General features: G+C 38.3%; 1 protein-coding gene across 13 annotated transcripts in view; it reads left to right on the plus strand.

The window, feature by feature from the left end:
* PICALM (phosphatidylinositol binding clathrin assembly protein) overlaps positions 1 to 18,688 on the plus strand; it is a 110,963-nt gene that overhangs the window by 27,924 nt on the left and 64,351 nt on the right. For 12 of the 13 annotated variants that reach the window (XM_059708211.1, XM_059708213.1, XM_059708214.1 and 9 more), the window contains exons 2-4: positions 9,864 to 10,006; positions 15,728 to 15,803; positions 17,954 to 18,056. The exons of the other annotated variant lie outside the window; for it this stretch is intronic. In XM_059708211.1, the coding sequence (XP_059564194.1) occupies positions 9,864 to 10,006; positions 15,728 to 15,803; positions 17,954 to 18,056 (322 nt within the window). The remainder of the gene's footprint in view (positions 1 to 9,863; positions 10,007 to 15,727; positions 15,804 to 17,953; positions 18,057 to 18,688) is intronic. 13 annotated transcript variants of the gene reach the window in all.

Below are 18,688 nucleotides of genomic sequence, written 5' to 3' on the forward strand. Positions count from 1 at the left end.
AGTTTTCACATGTATGAATCTTTAATCCATTCATTTTGCAGAGAACACAGTAATAGAAATAGCCTATCTAGTTGTGTTAATAAATTGATTTTTTCCTACTCATTTTTTTAGTAAGATGGGACTTTGCCTTACTTTCTTTGTAGGTTTGGTAAGATGGGATTTTGCTTTACTTTCTTTGTGGGATCTGGAGATTGCTCATCATCTATTATGGTGGGAGACTAAACTTCTGTTCAAAATAGTTTAAAATATTGGCCTACCTCTTTAACAGTGGCTACAAAATTTCCAGCTGTCCTGTGATGCAACTTTTGTGCTATACCACCTCTGCCTCAGTCCTTGAGGAAATAAAGTAACATGTTATTGCTGTCCTTTCTGCCATTGAGCATAATGTGCTCCAAAAGGGTCTACACTGAATTACAGTACAGGATTGGTGTCTGTTGTGTGACATGAGAGGTGCTTACTGAGATTTGTAAAATTATGAAAATAATAGTGATATAGTTCCTTAGTGGTTGACTACCTGCTCATATGTAACTTAGTTACTGAATAATTTTGAAAGTGTTCTTTTTTGCATCACCCTATATTTAGGAAAACAGTATATATCAGAAGATATACACCAACAATTTAAAAAATGGAATCTTACTCTGTTGTTTTTTTTAAACATGGTTTTGATTTAATATACTGTGAGCATTTCCCCCTGTTCACTTTTTTTTTTTTTTTTTTTTGCTATATGTTTGTTGGCCTCAGTATTTCATTGTCAGATTACTGTAATTTAATGAATTACCCCACCTTAATTGGATATGTCCACTTACATTCATAGTACTTTTATCAAAGCCATTTGGATATATTTTTAAAAATTTTTAAAAATACTTTCCATGCCTCCTTTTTCCTCTTTTCAAATGAAATCAGTCCTGTTACTTGTACTGAGCATTCTGTATTCTGTGAATCTTTTCCCAGTTTTTATCTTAACATCCAATTAACTTGTTGGTTAGATTTATTTCTTACGGTATAAATTATTAGTCTGTGAAGTTAGTTTTTGTTAATTCTTATGGAAATTATGTTAAAGTTTTAACATATATTTCTCACAGAGGTCCCCACAAACTTTAAAGATAAAAATTGTAACATTTACATCTTAATTTGTGACCCCAACACAAAAAGTTGAGTGCAGTAAGATATAAGAATTCATTGTGTTTCCCAGACATTTGACACTTCTGACAGGTCAGATCTGTCTCTGTGTGTGCAGTTTCTCTTGGCTTTAGTCTGATGTCAATGAGCATATTTCCTAAATACTTTCAAATTTTTGTTAAATGAAAAGAATGTTGCTGATCCTTTATATCAAAAGTTCAAAAACTTATTTTTTTTTTTTTAAAAAACACACACGTTTTTATTGATTTTAGAGAGAGAGGAAGGGGGAGGGAGAGGGAAACATTGATTGGCTGCCTCCTGCACAGCCCTCTACCGGGGCTCACAACCTGGGCATGTGCCCTGATCGGGAATCGAACCAGTGACCTTTTGGTGCACAGGATGGTGCTCAAACCAACGAGCCACACAGGCCAGGGCCAAAAACTATTTTCTTACCTTCTAGTTACTGTTTCTTGGTGGATATTTGTTCCTTTTATTTGTATTCTTACCCAGAAAAAATTTCAAAGATCTGATTAGTGAAGTAACATTTTGATGAGCCACTTAATTAGCCTTCCAAATTGAGTATATCTACAATTTTCTAGATGATGGAAGAAATTAGTCTTACGTTACCAAAGTTGTTTCTGAAGGCAGTTGCAAAAAATATCATTCCAAGTGACCCTTTGGCTAAATTATTATGGTATACTAGAGGCCTGATGCACGAAATTCGTACAAGAGTAGGGCTTCCTTCCCCCGGCTGCCAGCACTGGCTTCCCTCTGGCCGCCTGCAGGCACCCGGGACCCAGGCATCCCTCACAGCCCCAGCTTTGTCTGGAAGGACGTTCAGTAATTAGCATATTATGCTTTTATTATTATAGACTAGGGGCCCGGTGCACGAAATTCGTGCACTGGGTGTGTGTGTTTGTGGGGAGTGTCCCTCAGCCCAGCCTGCCCCCTCTCACATACTGGGAGCCCTCAGGCATTGACCCCCATCACCCTCCAATCGCAGGATCGGCCCCTTGCCCAGGCCTGAGGCCTCTGGCCTAGGCGTCCGGCCCGGGCAGCGGGGTCCCACAGCTGCAGCGGCCCCGCGATGGTGGGCTTCGCTTTAGGCCCAGGCAAGGGACCCCTAGCTCCTGGGACTGCCAGCTCCACCGTGCTCAGCTCCCATCGCTGGCCCCACCCCTACTTCCTGCTATCACTGGCCAGGGCGGCAAAGGCACCTGATTCTCCGATCATGGCTGGGGGGCAGGGCAAAGGCAGCCCCAGAGCCGCCTTTGCCCGGCCCCCCAGCTCTTAGCTCCCCCCTGGGTTTCCGATCACTGTCAGTGGCAGGGAGCTTCTTCCTGCTTTCCCTTTCGCCTCCCTGCATTGTGCCTACATATGCAAATTAACCGCCATCTTGTTGGCAGTTAACTGCCAATCTTAGTTGGCAGTTAATTTGCATATAGCCCTGATTAGCCAATGAAAAGGGTGGCTCGTACGCCAATTACCATTTTTCTCTTTTATTAGTGTAGATTGTTCTAAAGAAAGGACTAGTAAATATGTATGTATTTTTTTAGCCAAGCTCATTTATTAGAAAATCTATTTGGGTATCAGCATATTTTGATCTAGCTTAGTGAGTGCCTGTTTAAATGGGAACTCTAGGCCTCTACATTTTGTAATGATGCATGCCACTGGCTGTGTTGCCTGACTTTGTGGAAGTGAACCCTAAGTTTCTAAGGTTAGTAAACTGCCTGGGGAGGTCTATACAGGTTTGTGGCCTGCATTAGGAATATGGCTGTGAGATTAACGAAATTATTTATTAAAACTGATCACTTCTAAAATTTTTGTACTTTGCTAAATACTTTGCCCTGAATATTAAAATACTGTTTTGCATTTCATTACTTACTGTTTTTGTTTTAAATTAATTAGAAATTTAGGACTTGCATTAAAGTGGCTAATTAAGTATTCACTTTGTATATATGATTCCAAGAACCCTTATCATTTACAAAAATTTAATTTTATTAATAAATTTGTCAGTAGCAAGTTCCTGTCACCTTACCTGAGGGCAAGTGCCTTACGTATGTTTATACAATTAACATTATCTACCCCAGACATTGTTTGCTAGAGGGACATCTATATCAAAAAAGGCCTGTGGTCGTAATGCCGTCATGGCATCACGACCAACTACCGGACTCACCAGGAGGTGCACTGATGGGTCCCGTGGTGGACGGGACTTCTGGAGGTCGCAGGGAGCTGGCAGCATCTGATGAGTATGGTGGGACGCCAGCAGCATCCGCAGTGTGTGCAAGGCTTTGTGGGCTGGCGGACATGGCCCTGATGGCAGGTTAGGCCTAGGGAACCCTACATACGCACGATTTAATTGTGCGCTGGGCCTCTAGTATTAAATAAAAGAGAGAGCATTTTGTATAGTGGGGATTAGTTCCTTCTGTCATCTCTGTTTGGAAAATTGCTCTTTTTTTCCATGGTAGGTCTAGTTTCTTCCTATCCTTAAATATTAGAAATCCACATGAATTTTCATCTTGACCTAAAGCAAAGACCCTATTGATCACGAAGTAGTTATTTTATTGTGGAGTTTAAGAGTTGTTAATAATGTAATATTCAAGAAGGTATTTCATTTTTTATATTCTTAAGGTTAATCAGCTAAAACAAAACATAAGATGTATTTTTTACTTTGGAACCCTTTTGATTGGTAAGGAAAGTTTAATACCAAGTTTGTGCTTTTTAAGAAATGAAATCTCCTGGAGTGAGAATGGAAAAAGCAATAGCTATGAAGATTCCTGGGTTATGCTGGACTTTTCTTTGGAACAGTTTGCTTTTGGTTAGTCAGAGGTGGGGAAAACATTTCCTTCCTGAGTTGTTGGAGCTCAGACTTGGAAGCATTTTCAAGTTACTATAGTAGAAACATTGTGTGGAGGTAAAATTACTGCATGGAGAAAATGACTTGCTTGAGTTAAAATACTATGGGAAGGTATGTCCTACAGAGTTTGTGTAACTGTTCAGTTTTTTTTTCCTCTCAGTAATATTTGTATAACTTTCACTTTGCATTTGGTTTATGCTGGATTCATAATGTCAGCATGAACTCATTTCATTTACCCTGTTATATGTGAATTGTTATATTTTAGTGTCTGAAATTATTTAACTTTTATGTGGCCATTTCTAAAACATCCTATATAATCCTATATAATAAAACCCTAATATGCAAATTGACCGACTGGTGGAACGATTGGTTGCTATGACACACACTGACCACCAGGGGGCAGACGCTCAATGCAGGAGGTAGCTGTTTCTTGGTGGATATTTGTTCCACCAAGGTAGCTCCTGCATTGAGCGTCTGCCCCCCGGGAGGGAGGCGACTGGCAGCGGCAGCAATCGGGGGACGGGGCTTGCCAGCAGGCGGTGCCATGCCACCAGCCTGCCAGCCAAGGCAGGTGCCAGTGGGGGGCCCTGATCACTCTGCCCACTGGTAACCCCACAGATGGCCCTGATCGCCGGCCAGGCCTAGGGATCCTACCCTATATATTGGGAACAGTCTCTTACATTTAAAAGTTAAAACCTGGCAAGGCTACTCTAACACTGAAAAAACAGGATGATGCAGCGATAACGTGCATGGACTCTGGCTTGCACATTCTGTGGTCAGCCCTGATTCTGACACTTAATAACTGTGTGACAAAGCCAATTACTTAACTTCTTTCTGCCTCAGTTTTTCCACCCATACGATGGGGAAAATGGTACTACTGCCTCAGAAGGATCATATTATGTACTGCTTTTTATAATCAAGGGAAAAAAAAAGTAGCTGCCCATACAACAGCAAGAAAAGTATAGTCACTGGTGCGTGCAGCATCCCGGATTGTGAGAGGGATGTCTGACTGCCGGTTTAGGCCTGACATCCCCGAGGGGCCCCGGATTGCAAGAGGACGCAGGCTGGGCTGAGGGACAGTCCTCCTCCCCCTGTGCATGAATTTTGTGCATCAAGCCTCTAGTTGTTTTCATAAGCATTATAATAAAAATTTTTATTTGTTATATCTTAACTTGAAATTTGAAAATTTTCACATGTAATGGGCTCAGCTTTTTTTCCCAATCTTTTGAGAAGAGCAGGTTGTGCAGATAGTATTGGTTTAGTCTATGTAAAAATTAACACTTGGATGCTTTTTTTTTTTAAAGAAAAAGTCATGTTAGGATTGTCTGTATGCATACTAAAAAAATCAATGATTTATTCAAAAAGTAAGAGTGGTCACAGTACACAAGGCACTATTTTAGGCCTTTGGGGATATAGCAGAGAGGAAAACAGAGCTCTGGCCACATGGAATTTATATTTTAACTAGGATAGAAAGCCTTTAAATAAATTAGGATGAGTTAGGTAATAATAAGTGCTTTGGAGAGAAATAAAGCAGAGTAAATAAGTTAGAGGGTATAGTGAGGGTTTGGAGGTAGAGGAATATCCTGAGGCTTTGTTATTTTTTTGTAAATATTCAGAGATGTTTATCTAGTAAGGTGACACTTGTGCAAAGATCTATTAGAATTAAAGTGAGGGGGCAAAGAGTATAGATATCTGGGAAAAGTGTTCTAGGCAGAAGGAACAGCAGTGCTGGGCACCTGAGGTAAGAGTACTTGGCTTACTGGAGGGAATTCAAAGGAGACAGCAGTATAACTGAAGCAGAGTGATGCTAGGGGAGAGCTGATCACAAAGGAAATGTAACATAGATTACATATATCCTATATAATAAAAGGCTAATATGCAAATCAACCAAACACAGAACAACTGGTCACTATGATGCGCACTGACCACCAGGGGGCAGACGCTCAACACAGGAGCTACCCCCTGGTGGTCAGTGTGCTCCCACAAGGGGAGTGCCACTCAGCCAGAAGCCGGGCTCACAGCTGGCAAACACAGCGATGGTGGCGGGAGCCTCTCCCGCCTCCACAGCAGCACTAAAGGATGTCTGACTGACGGCTTAGGCCCACTCCCCGTCGGCTCCCGGACTGCAAGAGGGCAACAGGCTGGGCCCCTGAGTGCACGAATTTTGTGCACCGGGCCTTTAATTCTAATACAATATATTGTAGTTGAAACTGAAATATATACGTTTGGCTTTAATTAAGACCAGGCTCTATCTGACTAATGTAGCAGTTTACTTAGCTCTGGGATGAATAGCATGGAAATTGCTAACAAAAATGTCTGCAGGCTCCTTTTCAGTTTTCTCAATCTAGTAGAAGAGAATGATTTAGAAGTAAATAATTATAGTGCAGAGTAATTCTATAGTGTAGAATCATGTGCCAGCTTTAATGACTATGTGGAGGCCTTAGTCTGTGAAGGGGAAGACCTCATAGAGGGGAAGGATGCATTCATTATGAAGAATGAGCAAGAATGGAAAGATTTGGGTGTAAAACAGCAAAGTACATGACAGAAAACTGTAAAGTGTGTGTGTGTTGGAAACAGATTCAAATAGGATATTGACAAGGATGAAATGTATGCTATCCTTTAAGCAGTGAGGAAATCATTGAAATTAAGCCGCGACAGTCAGTGTTGTGTTGTAGATCTGTGTTGTGTGTGGGGTGGGTGAGTCCCCAAATCAGTTGTCACTAAAAGTAAGGATCAGTCAGTCCAATATTTCTCAGTGGGGTGGGACAGGTTTTTAATTGTGGAGTGCTAACTGTACATTGCAGAACAGTTTCCTTCACTCTTAATATTTGCCAATAAAACCCCTCGGTGAACATTGTTTTTATTTACTTACTAGAGGCCTGGTGCACAACATTTGTGCACTGGAGTGGGGGGGGGTCCCTCAGCCCAGCCTGCACCCTCTCGCAGTCCAGGACCCCTTCAGGGGATGTTCGCCTGCCCGCTGGGCCTAAATGCCAGCAGACGGACATCCCCCGAGGGGGTTTTAGCACTGCCGTGGAGGTGGGAGAGGCTCCGGCCACCACCACTGCACTTGCCAGCTGTGAGCCCAGCTTCTGGCAGAGTGGGGTTCCCCCTGTGGGAGAGCACTGACCACCAGGGGCAGCTCCTGCATTGAGCGTCTGCCAGCTGGTGGTCAGTGTATGTCATAGCATCCGGTCATTCTGCCGTTCGTTCAATTTGCATCTTAGGGTTTTAGTATATAGGATTTATTTATTTATTTATTTAATCCTCACCCGAGGATATTTCTTCCATTGATTTATTTTTTTTTAAGAGAGTGGAATGGAGAGGGAGAGAAGAGAGAGACACCAATGTGAGAGAGACACATCGATTGACTGTCTCCCACATGCCCCCGACCAGGGCCAGGAGCCTGCAATGAGATACCTGCCCAACACTCTATCCACTGAGTCAAACCTGGCTAGTGCCCCTCAATGAGCATTATAATTTCCCCAGTTTTTGAATGCTTCCAGGAGAAGTGGTATACTCTGGTTCAGAAATAAGTAAGATTTGGACTCTGGCTTTGGCAGTGGTAGTAGGATGAAGAGGAGAAAGTGGAATTGGTGGAGGTTTAGGAGGCTTGATACTGATGGACGTTAGGGAGCATATATACATACACAGAGAGATAGGAGTACATTTGGGGCAGTATTGTGACAAGAAATTTTGTGACAGGTTAAATTTTGAAAACTAATAAAATAAGCCCGGCTGGCATGGCTCAGTGGTTGAGCGTTGACCTATGAACCAAGAGGTCACAGTTCGATTTCCAGTCAGGGCACATGCCTGGGTTGTGGGCTCCATCCCCAGGTTGGGGCATGCAGGAAACAGCCAGTCAATGATTCTCATCATTGATGTTTCTCTCTCTCCCTAACCCAGTGGTTCTCAACCTGTGGGTCGCGACCCGTTTGGGGGTCGAACGACCCTTTCACAGGGGTCGCCTAAGACCATCGGAAAATACATATATAATTACATAATGTTTTTGTGATTAATCACTATGCTTTAATTATGTTCCATTTGTAACAATAAAATTGGGGGTCACTACAATATGAGGAACTGTATTAAAGGGTCGCGGCATTACCACCTCCCTAACCTTTTCTCTCTGAAATCAATAAAAAAAAAATTTTTTTTTAAAAAACTATTAAAATAAGATTCTGAAGAGTAAAATTACTGTTGATGTGACCATGAGGAATTAACTATTATTTTTAAGAACTGAATGGATTATCAAGACAATTTCTGTAAGGATATAGGAAATTAGATTATGTAAAAAAACATTGGAAAAAGGCTAGGAATATAACTTCTTGTAATTTCGTTCAGAACTTGACAACTGTGCTTGAAGTTTTAAAGAATTCACAAGCAAGAGTTAGATAGGCCTTGCCCTTAGTAGATTACATTTTGAGAGGCAAAGAAAACTTAACTTTGGAAATAAGGCAAATGCGGTGTATTTTCAGTGCCATAAGACGGGTATAAAGTACTATTCAAGAAGATTCAGAGAAGGCAGAGATCATATTCTGTTTCTTACTATCAGGAGCTGAACCATACACAGCAGGCTGAATGTGCTATTTAATTTTGTTGCAGTAGTCTGAATTATGAAAGCCTTGTCATGCTTCTGTTCCATGGCACTCTGTCTGACTGTTGTGCTTTGTTCTTTAAGCATTGTTGGCCAGGGTAACTGCTTATCAAAAATGGATTTGCTTATCAAATGTTACTTTGTATAATAATTGGACCTGTTAGAACAAACATTTTTGAAAGATTATAAGTAGATAATTGGTCTTAGTTACATTGATATTTCTTGCTAGCAATCAAGGCCAAGTTAGGTCACTTGAATTCATAATTAATCATTATTCACTGAAGATTAAAAATGGGCAAACTGCTAGCGAGTAATGAATAACTTCAAATTTGTCCCCCTTTATGGTAGTCACAACTAAAATACTTATAGATACTTTATATACTTTAAAAGTAAAACAACTCATTTCTTGGTCTTCTCTCTATTCTCTAAATTGGATCATATTTTGCATTTTCTCTTTTGTTGAATTTGCCAATAATAATCTCTTAAGCAGATTGGGAGTGAAACTTTGTGGTCTTACAGAGCATTTTTTTGGGGTTTTTTTTTTGTCTTCGTTTTGGTGTTAAAAAATTGTATATTAGAATATTTTATAGTAATGCTTTCTAATTTGAAATATAAAATTAGAACTTTTGTTTTAACTTTTTCAGGGTAATATTTAGTAGAATTCCCGGATTGTTTCTTATTTGGAAATTTATTGCAATAAGAAACTTCAGTCCATTTTTCAGTTTTGTCAGTGTTAGCTAGCTGCTATCAGCTGATATTTGAGACAACTCAGTATAATGGAAGGGAGAAAAGAATGAGAATCACTCTACTCTCTCAGAGACCATACAACATATCTGTTATCTTTCTGTTAGTTCAAACAGTATTCTAGGACCTTCAGCTTGTTCATACTTCCACATACATGATTTCTTTAAAAGTTTTTTAAAAGGTAGGGATGAATAATAGTAGTAACTCTGAATGTTTATCAGTAGTTTAAAAAACTGGAAGTTCCTCAAGGCTTTGAAATAATTTCCTTTGAGATAAATAAAAATATCGAGGTTGAATTACTCTGTGGGGGAGTTTGATTTACTTTCTGGTATTATCGATCATTTATGTGATTCTAATCATACCATGTTTTCTTCTCAGGTAGATTATAGTGGTCTCAGTTCTTCTTCTGAGAGGTTTTTTACAACTTTTCCAAACTACCTATTGTTGCTTTACTCTGTTAGATCTTTTATCTGTTAGTATGCAAATCTGGCATTAACAGTAAACTAAAGCCAGCGAATAAATTAATCTTTTTTCTTTTTATTGCAGACTTAATTCAGTGCACAAATGAGATGAATGTGAACATCCCACAGTTGGCAGACAGTTTATTTGAAAGAACTACTAACAGTAGTTGGGTAGTGGTCTTCAAATCTCTCATTACAACTCATCATTTGATGGTATATGGAAATGAGGTAAGCAGAATTTTTGGTTAACAGGCATACTGGTGTGTGGACTGATTGTTCATTTTCTTACCCTGAAACTTCAGGAATGGCATCAGCAACTGAGTAATATAGGTGGAAAGGGCAAGGTGCCTAAGGAAAAATTAATTGTATAATGTGGGCAAAGATGGCTTGTAAGCGAGAAAGCAGAAAGTGGGTCAGAGCACAGAGGGCTTCAATAATGGGATCAAGAAGCAAAGATGAATGCCTAGAAATGGGTTCTGTAAATGGCACTAGTCTTTGCAGGCCTTGTATATGGACTGTATGTTTGTCTATATCCAGTTGCCTTTTTACTACAGACCAGTCAGATTTGTCTGATCTCATATAGTGTCTGTGGAAGCACTTTGCCTAATTCATGGGAGTGATGGCCTTTTCCTTAGAAGGACTGATTGAAGAATGCCTTCTTCAGCAGAGGCAAGATGTGTATCTGAAGTCTCTCTTACCCAAAAGGGGAACGAATAAGATGCACAAGCTTTTTCAGTTTAATGTTTGGAGAGAATCGTCTTTTTTTTCTATGCAAGTCTAGGAACTCACTTTTGAGTTCTTACCTTAAATGACTTTCTCAGTATACTTCTAAAATTCTGTTAAGAGCAACATTTAAAATTGTGTTACAAAAACATTTGCATGGAACTAGACAAGTCCACATTGGTATGTACCTTAGAAAAATGCTGCCCACTGGGAAATAACTTCCATAGAGATGGGGAGGGGCTTTAGTCATTGGTATTAGACTTCTGAGCACAATGACTTAACTTTTTTTTAATGTATTTTTATTGATTTCAGAGAGGAAGGGAGAGAGAGAGAAACATCAGTGATGAGAGAGAATCATTGATTGGCTGCCTCCTGCACGCCCCACACTGGGGATCGAGCCCGCAATTTGGGCATGTGCCCTGACTGGGAATCGAACCATGACCTTTTGGTTCATAGGTCGACTGAGCCCAAAGACTTTCTGACATCCATCACTTTACTGATTCATTATTTTGAGCTTTTTGGTCATGAGACTTTTCTGTCATCTTTGACATATACCAATAAAGCTTTATTAAAATTCAGAATTAAAACAGGTATTTACCTACAACTTTGTCATTGCAACAGATCCATTTGCACATTTTGGTGTGTTTTGTTTGTTTGTTTTGGTCCTTGTCCGAAAGTATTTTTATAGCTGTATCTAGATGTAATATTGTTTAGTTTTTAAAAAATATTGCATCATAAGCATCACCATGTTCTATATTCTTTGTATTTATCTTTAGTTATTACATAGTTGATCATATACTCTGATTTTCTTAACTGTTCCCTTTGCTAGAAAATTTAAATTTTATTATTCACTGTTTTAACACTCATTGACTGCGGTTATTTGTAATTTTTAAGTTTTAATCATTATTTCCAGAAGTGTTACCTGTAAATGATTACTTAGTCAATAGGCATGACCATCTTTAGGACATATATTGCCATATGTTACTCAATTGCTTTCTAATTTATTATACCCAGTATACAGAGTGAGTAGAAATGCTTGGATATATTCATTTCAATGTAACTTGAAACATTTTGATCTTAACTAGGGTAAATTTATCTGTAATGTGTTTACTTACAATCATGATCATTTAATCGAAAGAATATCAGGTTTATATGTACTTTTAACTTTAAAAAATATATATATATAGTCGACTTTTGAACAACATGGACTTACTAGGTGTACCGATTAATAATGCAGATTTTTTTTAGTAGGTGGAGTTATACATATGTTGGTATATATGCGATTTTATATGTATGCTATTTTATTGTATTGACAACAAGCTTCAAAACTTCATGTCAACTTTGCTGAAGGTGTTAACATCATAGATACTTTTACACTTAAAAATATCAAATTTCGTGCCAAAAAAAGAGCATTTGCAGGAAGTTATAATTCATTACTATTTTGAAGAAAAGTGCTGCTGAATACCTCGGGAAGCTTATGGTGAACATGTTCCATCTCAAGATACTTGTGAACAATGGTTTAAACTCTTTAAAAGTGATGATTTCAATGTGGAAGACAAAGAACATCCAGGTCAACTGAAAAAGTTTGAAGACCAACAATTACAAGCATTATTGGATGAAGATGCATGTCAAACTCTAAAACAACTTGCAGAAATATTAAACATTGCTCAGCAAACAATTTCCGATCATTTACAAGCAATGAGAAAGATTTTAAAGGAAGGAAAATGGGTGCCACATTAACTGAATGAAAGACAAATGGAAAACCGAAAAGTCATCAGTAAAATGTTGCTTCAATGGCACGAAAGAAAGTCTTTCTTTTTGCATTGAATTGTGACTGGCGATGAAAAATGGATTTTGAGAATCCCAAATGCACAAAATCATGGGTTGATCCAGGTCAACCATCAACATCAACTGCAAAGCCAAATCGCTTTGGAAAAAAGACAATGCTCTGCGTTTGGTGGTATCAGGAAGGTGTGGTGTATTATAAGCTTCTAAAACCAGGTGAAACTGTTAATACTGATCGCTACCAACAACAAATAATCAATTAGAACCATGCTTTTATCATGAAACAGCCAGAATGTCCCAGAAGACACAGCAAAGTAATTTTGCTTCATGATGACGCACCATCACACACTTCAAAACCAGTTAAAGACACGTTAAAAGGTCTTGCCTGGAGAGTATTAACCCACTCGCTGTATTCACCAGACCTTGCTTCTTCAGATTATCACTTGTTCCGATTGATGGCACATGCACTTTCTAAGCAGCACTTCAAAGCATACCAAGAAGTGGAAAATTGGGTCTCTGAATGGTTTGCCTCAAAACAAGAAAAATTCTATTGAGACGGTATCCACAAATTACCTGAAAGATGGCGAAATTTGTAGCTAGCTTTAGACATTACTTTGAATAAAGCACTTTTGATGTTTCTCTTGAAATTATCATGTTTTCTTTGATTACAAACTCCGCATTATTAACCGGTATACCTGGTACATTTTATGGGTATGCTTATATGTGGAATTTTTTTCCAGTAAATACTGTAAGTGTATTTTCCTTAAGACTTTTAATAACATTTTCTTTTCTCTGGTTTATTCTAAAAATCTATATATATAAAAGCCTAAGCGACTGGTAGACTGGTCGCTATGATGCGCACTGACCACCAGGGGGAAGACACTCACACACAGTGCACTCCCACAGCAGGAGCACTGCTCAGTTGACCAACAGGCCCCAGACATGAGGCTCACAGCTGGCGAGTGCTGCTGTGGTGGCACGAGCCTCTCCCACCATCATGGCAGCGCTACTAAGTGGTGGAGGCAGCACTAAGTGGTGGAGGCAGCAGGCGCAGCAGGACCAGGATGAGTGGGAGTCGTGTGGTGCCTGGCTCGGTCTCGGGTTCCTCCCCAGCCGCCTGCCACATCGCGCACTATTACAACCCTCGAGGGGTCCCGGATTGCGAGAGGGCGCAGGCCAGGCTGAGGGACCCCACCAGTGCATGAATCTGTGCACCAGGCCTCTAGTATGGTATATAATACCTATAACATAAAAATATGTGTTTGATTGTTTCTTATTGGTAAGACTTCCAGTCAACAGTAGCTAATAGTAGTTAAGTTTTGGGGGAGTCAGAAGTTATGGTGTATTTTTTTGACTACTCTCAGGGTTGGCACTCCAACCCCTGCATTGTTCAAGGGTCAACTGTAGTTTATTCTTTAAAAAGAAAAATCTACAAATATAACCAACTGCAATGCCAGATAAAGAGGCTGTAAATGAGATGATAATACTAGAAGCAAAACCTTGATAAAGGCATTTACTGTCTTTCCTTACAATTGACTGACAGGAAGAGAAAGATAGTGTTTCAGTATGGTTTTTACTCTAGATAAACTCATGTTTAGTTTCCCTTAAGCAGCCAAGACAAATTCAGTACTCTGTTCATTTTTTGTGCTAGTTTATGCAACCCTCAGGTTTTCACGTTGGCAGTTGTTATTAGCCTTTTGAGAGAGTATGCATAGGATCTTACTGTGCTGCGGTGTTCAGAATGCCAGTGGTTCTCAACTAGGGCAAAGGAGGAGAATGATTCCCCCCACCCAGGGGACACTTGTCACAACTGGAAGGAATGCAACTAGCACCTAATGAATAGAGGACAGGGATGCTTCTGAATGTTTTATAATGCATAGGATAGATCATCACAAAAAAGAATTATCAAAACTTATGAAAATCAGAGTCTAATATTGCCATTTGAACAGGTTATTTTAGGATAAGTGATGAAAGGTGAGTCTTTGATTTGTTTATTTAGGGTGATCGCAGATCAACAAGATTGAATTGAGAGGAATGGAATAAATCCTAATTAATGGTAACCCCGTCTGCATACTTTAAAAAAAAAAAAGGAAATCCTAAGAAGAAGTGAAATTGAAAGGAGTTGCTTTAGCTCTTTTTTTTTGAGGTTGTATATAATGGGAAGTTAAGATAATGTTCTGTGGTAAGCACTTTGGAGAGCATTTAGAGAATGTGAACTTTTACATATATGCTGACCCAACAATTCATCCCTAACTATGTATAATGAGAAACTCTTAGACACTTGCACATGGAAACCAAGTACAAAGATGTCAAACATACTATATAATAAAAGTTCAATATGCAAATTGACTGAATGGCAGAACGGCCGGTCACTATGATGTGCACTGACCACCAGGGGGCAGACGCTCAATGCCGGGGGAGCACCGCTCAGCCAGAAGCCTGGCTCAAGGCTGGCAAGCACAGAGGCAGTGGAGCCTCTCCTGCCTCCGCAGCAGCGCTAAGGATGTCCGACTGAGGGCTTAGGCCTGCTCCCTAAGCTGTCAGTCGGACATCCCCTCAGGGCTTCCAGACTGTGAGAGGGCGCAGGCTGGGCTGAGGGACCCACCAGTGCACAAATCTCATGTACCAGGCCTCTAGTGGTTAATAATAGTGAAATTGGCAAGAATTATAGTATCCATAAGAAATTAATACATAATCTTATGTTCATTGAAATACTAGAACATTTAAAATGAATGAGCTAGATCTACATAAATTAAATGAATAATTCTTAGAGAAAAGTTGTTACCAAGCATATTAGAAAAGTATAGTATGATATTTCTATAAAATTAAAATAGAAAACAAAATTATGTAGAGTTTATAGATACTTATATATGTAGTAAAATTATAAAAATGTGGGAATGACATATAGGTATTCAGAAAAGTGATTGCCTCTGAAGAGGGAGAAAGGGGGAATGGGATTAAAGGTGTGTGTCTTCAGTAGCCTGTAATTTTTGACTCTCTAAGATGCTCTAAAATGAATATTTTAATGTGTTTAAGCTGGACAGTGGGTAAGAGATTGTCTATAATATTGTTCTTTTGTATGATTATAAGTATTTTTGTTTTTTAAAAAAGTTAGATGTCTCCTGAGTATGATTAGCTGTAGTCCATATATGCTGGAAAAAAGGACAAAATTACAGATTTCGATTTAAATGTGCCTGTTTCTTTTTATTTTGGTTTAAATGGCTGTGGGCATTAGTCCTTAACAAATTCCTATATGCCAGTGAAAAATACATGTTTTTAGGTTTGCTAACTAGTTAATAGGAAGACTGAGAATGATAAATTTAAACTAGATAAGCTTAATGGAATATGTTAACCACTTTTCTCCCTGATTCTCAAATTACAGTTTGTTAGATGGCAGTATAACAAATAATTTGACATAATTATTTGTTTTTGTTTTTCCAGCGTTTTATTCAGTATTTGGCTTCAAGAAACACATTGTTTAACTTAAGCAATTTTTTGGATAAAAGTGGATTACAAGGTAAAGACAACTTACTTATAGAGTTCCCCTGTGTAATGATTTCTGCAGAGTTGAACCCTTTTGTCTTTTAGAACATGTGCTGTAGAGGAACCTTATTTTAGTAGTTGTAGCGAAGAAAAAAACTGTATTTTAATGTGAAGCTTAAAATTGACTTTACAAGTTGATGCCCAAAGTTCTTTGCAAAACAGTATAGGGTAATAATTTGAGAGCATGGATTGTGGAACTGAACTGCCTAGGTTTGCAACCCATTGGTACTACATACTTGCTATATGAACTTGAACAAGTTACTTCACCTCTCTGGGTCTGTAAAATCAGGAATAATGAAAGCACCTATGCTATAAGATTGTTATGAGGCTTAGCCTGGTTAATAAATGCCAAGTGCTTAAAACAATGCTTAGCAACAAAAAACACTATGTACATGTCTGCTTTCATTGTTAATGTTATTGTTTTATTCCAAAAAATGTAGTCAGGAATATTATATATTTAGTAGCAAAGGTATTTTATTCAGATGAATTGCTCATTGATACATCTGTTATTTTCTTATTTCACTTTTAATTTAGTGACTTGAAATTGCTGTAATCTGGTGGTGTAGCCTTCCATGCACACTCTGTCTTTTAAAAATATATTTTTTTTATTGATTTCAAAGAGGAAAGGGAGAGAGAGAGAGAAACATCAATAATGAGAGAGATTGATTGATCAGCTGCCTTCTCCATGCCCTCCCAAAATCTGGGCATGTGCCCTGACCAGGATTTGAACCATGACCTTCTGGTTCATAAGGTTGATGCTCAACCACTGAGCAACACCAGAAGGGCACATTCTGTCTTAATAGGATCTGTTGTACTTAGTTCCAGAACTAGTTCATTAGCATTATAGAATGCCAACTCTAGGAAGAACCTCATAAAAGATATACCAAATGACTTGGGAATATCCAGCAGTAAGGCTTTACCTGGGAAATGTCTTTAGAGAAGGTGAGATTTGTGCTGGGCTTTGAAAAATGGATGGAAGAGTTGGCTTACACAAAGTACACAGGTATACATGGATGTAAAAGAACATAGGGTATTTGAGATTTATAGAACAGGTAATTTTGAATAGACTGTGTGATTGATGTATTGGAGAATATGAAGTGGCAGATAGCCCTCAAGAAGCTGTTTGGGGCCAAAATTAGGCACAGAAGGATTTGATAGAGTTGGGATTTTGTAAAGCAATGAGAAACCATCAAAAGTTTTTTGAGTTGAGGGCTGAGGGGAGAGGAAATGTGTGTAATAAAGAAAGCATCATAGCTCAGTGCAGGTTGGATTAGAGTGGATAAAGTCTTGAAGACATCAAGACTGTTCTGGCCATCATTCCGGTCATCTAGTGGAGAGTTAATGAGAACCTGAATTGTGGCTCTTGTGAAGAAAAACTTCAATAGAATTTAGTGACTAGCTGTTTTTGGGTTAGGGACTGTCCAGTTCAATACTTGTTTACTTTTGACTGGGGCCAGGGTTGGAGCCTGCAACCAAGGTACATGCCCTTGACGAGAATCAAACCCTCCACCCTTTAGTCCCCTGGCCAATGATCTATCTGCTGAGACAAATTAGCTAGGGCTGGCTCATTTAGAAAGTTTTATTGAAAACATAAATTTTGTTGTTGTTGTTGTGCCTTAAACTTGATTATTGACATTTCTGTTGTACCATATACACTTACTTTCTGTAGTTTTTAATAAGGTTGGCATACAAGGGTAATGGTTGTTCTAAATAATAAACAACTAATAATTTCTTAGGTATGAAAATTATAAAAGTGCTTAATGATTTGATGTGTGGGGTTGTGATTCCATGTCGTATTAAATTTGAGTTATGAGGTTGTCAAGTAGTGTAGAACGTATTTTTCTAATTCCTAATAAGTAAAAGATAGGAATGATGATCAGAAGCACAATTATTTTAGTGAAATTCTATGGGGGAAGGTTTTTTCAAAGCCACATATGACATACATGACTTAAAAATGTTAAGTCGTTGAGATTTTAATGTGATATTTTTCATTAGTCATTATATTTACATCACAAAATTGAGTTGAAATATCAAGATATGGCCATTGGATGAAATGAGTTGGTTTCTTAAGCAAATTTGGATTTTAATAATTTATGAAAAACTTTTTTATTTTTTTATTTACAGGATATGACATGTCTACATTTATTAGGCGGTATAGTAGATATCTAAATGAAAAAGCAGTTTCATACAGACAAGTTGCATTTGATTTCACAAAAGTGAAAAGAGGGTGAGTTAAGCTTCATTTCTTTTCTTTTTCTTGACATCCAATAGATGTGAATATTTATAAATGTAAATCATAAAAAATATTAGACTATGAATTATGGAATATCAGGCCAGTTGAAAAAATTTGAACTTCAAATTTCCTTGAAAATGTACAACAGATACTTTTTGCACTAGGAGTTTTAAATTTGGTAACAGCTTTATTGAGATAGAATTTACATAACCTAAAATGTGCTGTATTTAGGATTTTAAATTCATTGGTTTTTAGTATATTTAAAAAGTTGTCCAACATCATTACTATCAAATCCGAAAACATAACATTTTAAAATTATTTTTATTTTTTAATTACAGTTGACATACAATATTATGTTAGTTTCAGGTGTACAACCCAGTGATTAGGCATTTCTATAACTTACAAAGTGATCACCCTGATACAACTACTTTATGTTCCCTATGCTATACCTTACATCACCATCGCTATTCTCTAACTACCAGTTTGTACTTCTAAATCCCTTCATCTTTTTCACTCACCCACCCCTCCCAATACCCCTCTGATCTGGCAATCATTAAAATGTTCTCTGTATCTATGAATCTGTTTTTGTTCTACTTATTCATTTATTTTTAAAATTTTTTTTAGAT

Source organism: Myotis daubentonii, chromosome 9, assembly GCF_963259705.1.
Source record: "Myotis daubentonii chromosome 9, mMyoDau2.1, whole genome shotgun sequence".
Classification (NCBI taxonomy): Eukaryota; Metazoa; Chordata; class Mammalia; order Chiroptera; family Vespertilionidae; genus Myotis; species Myotis daubentonii.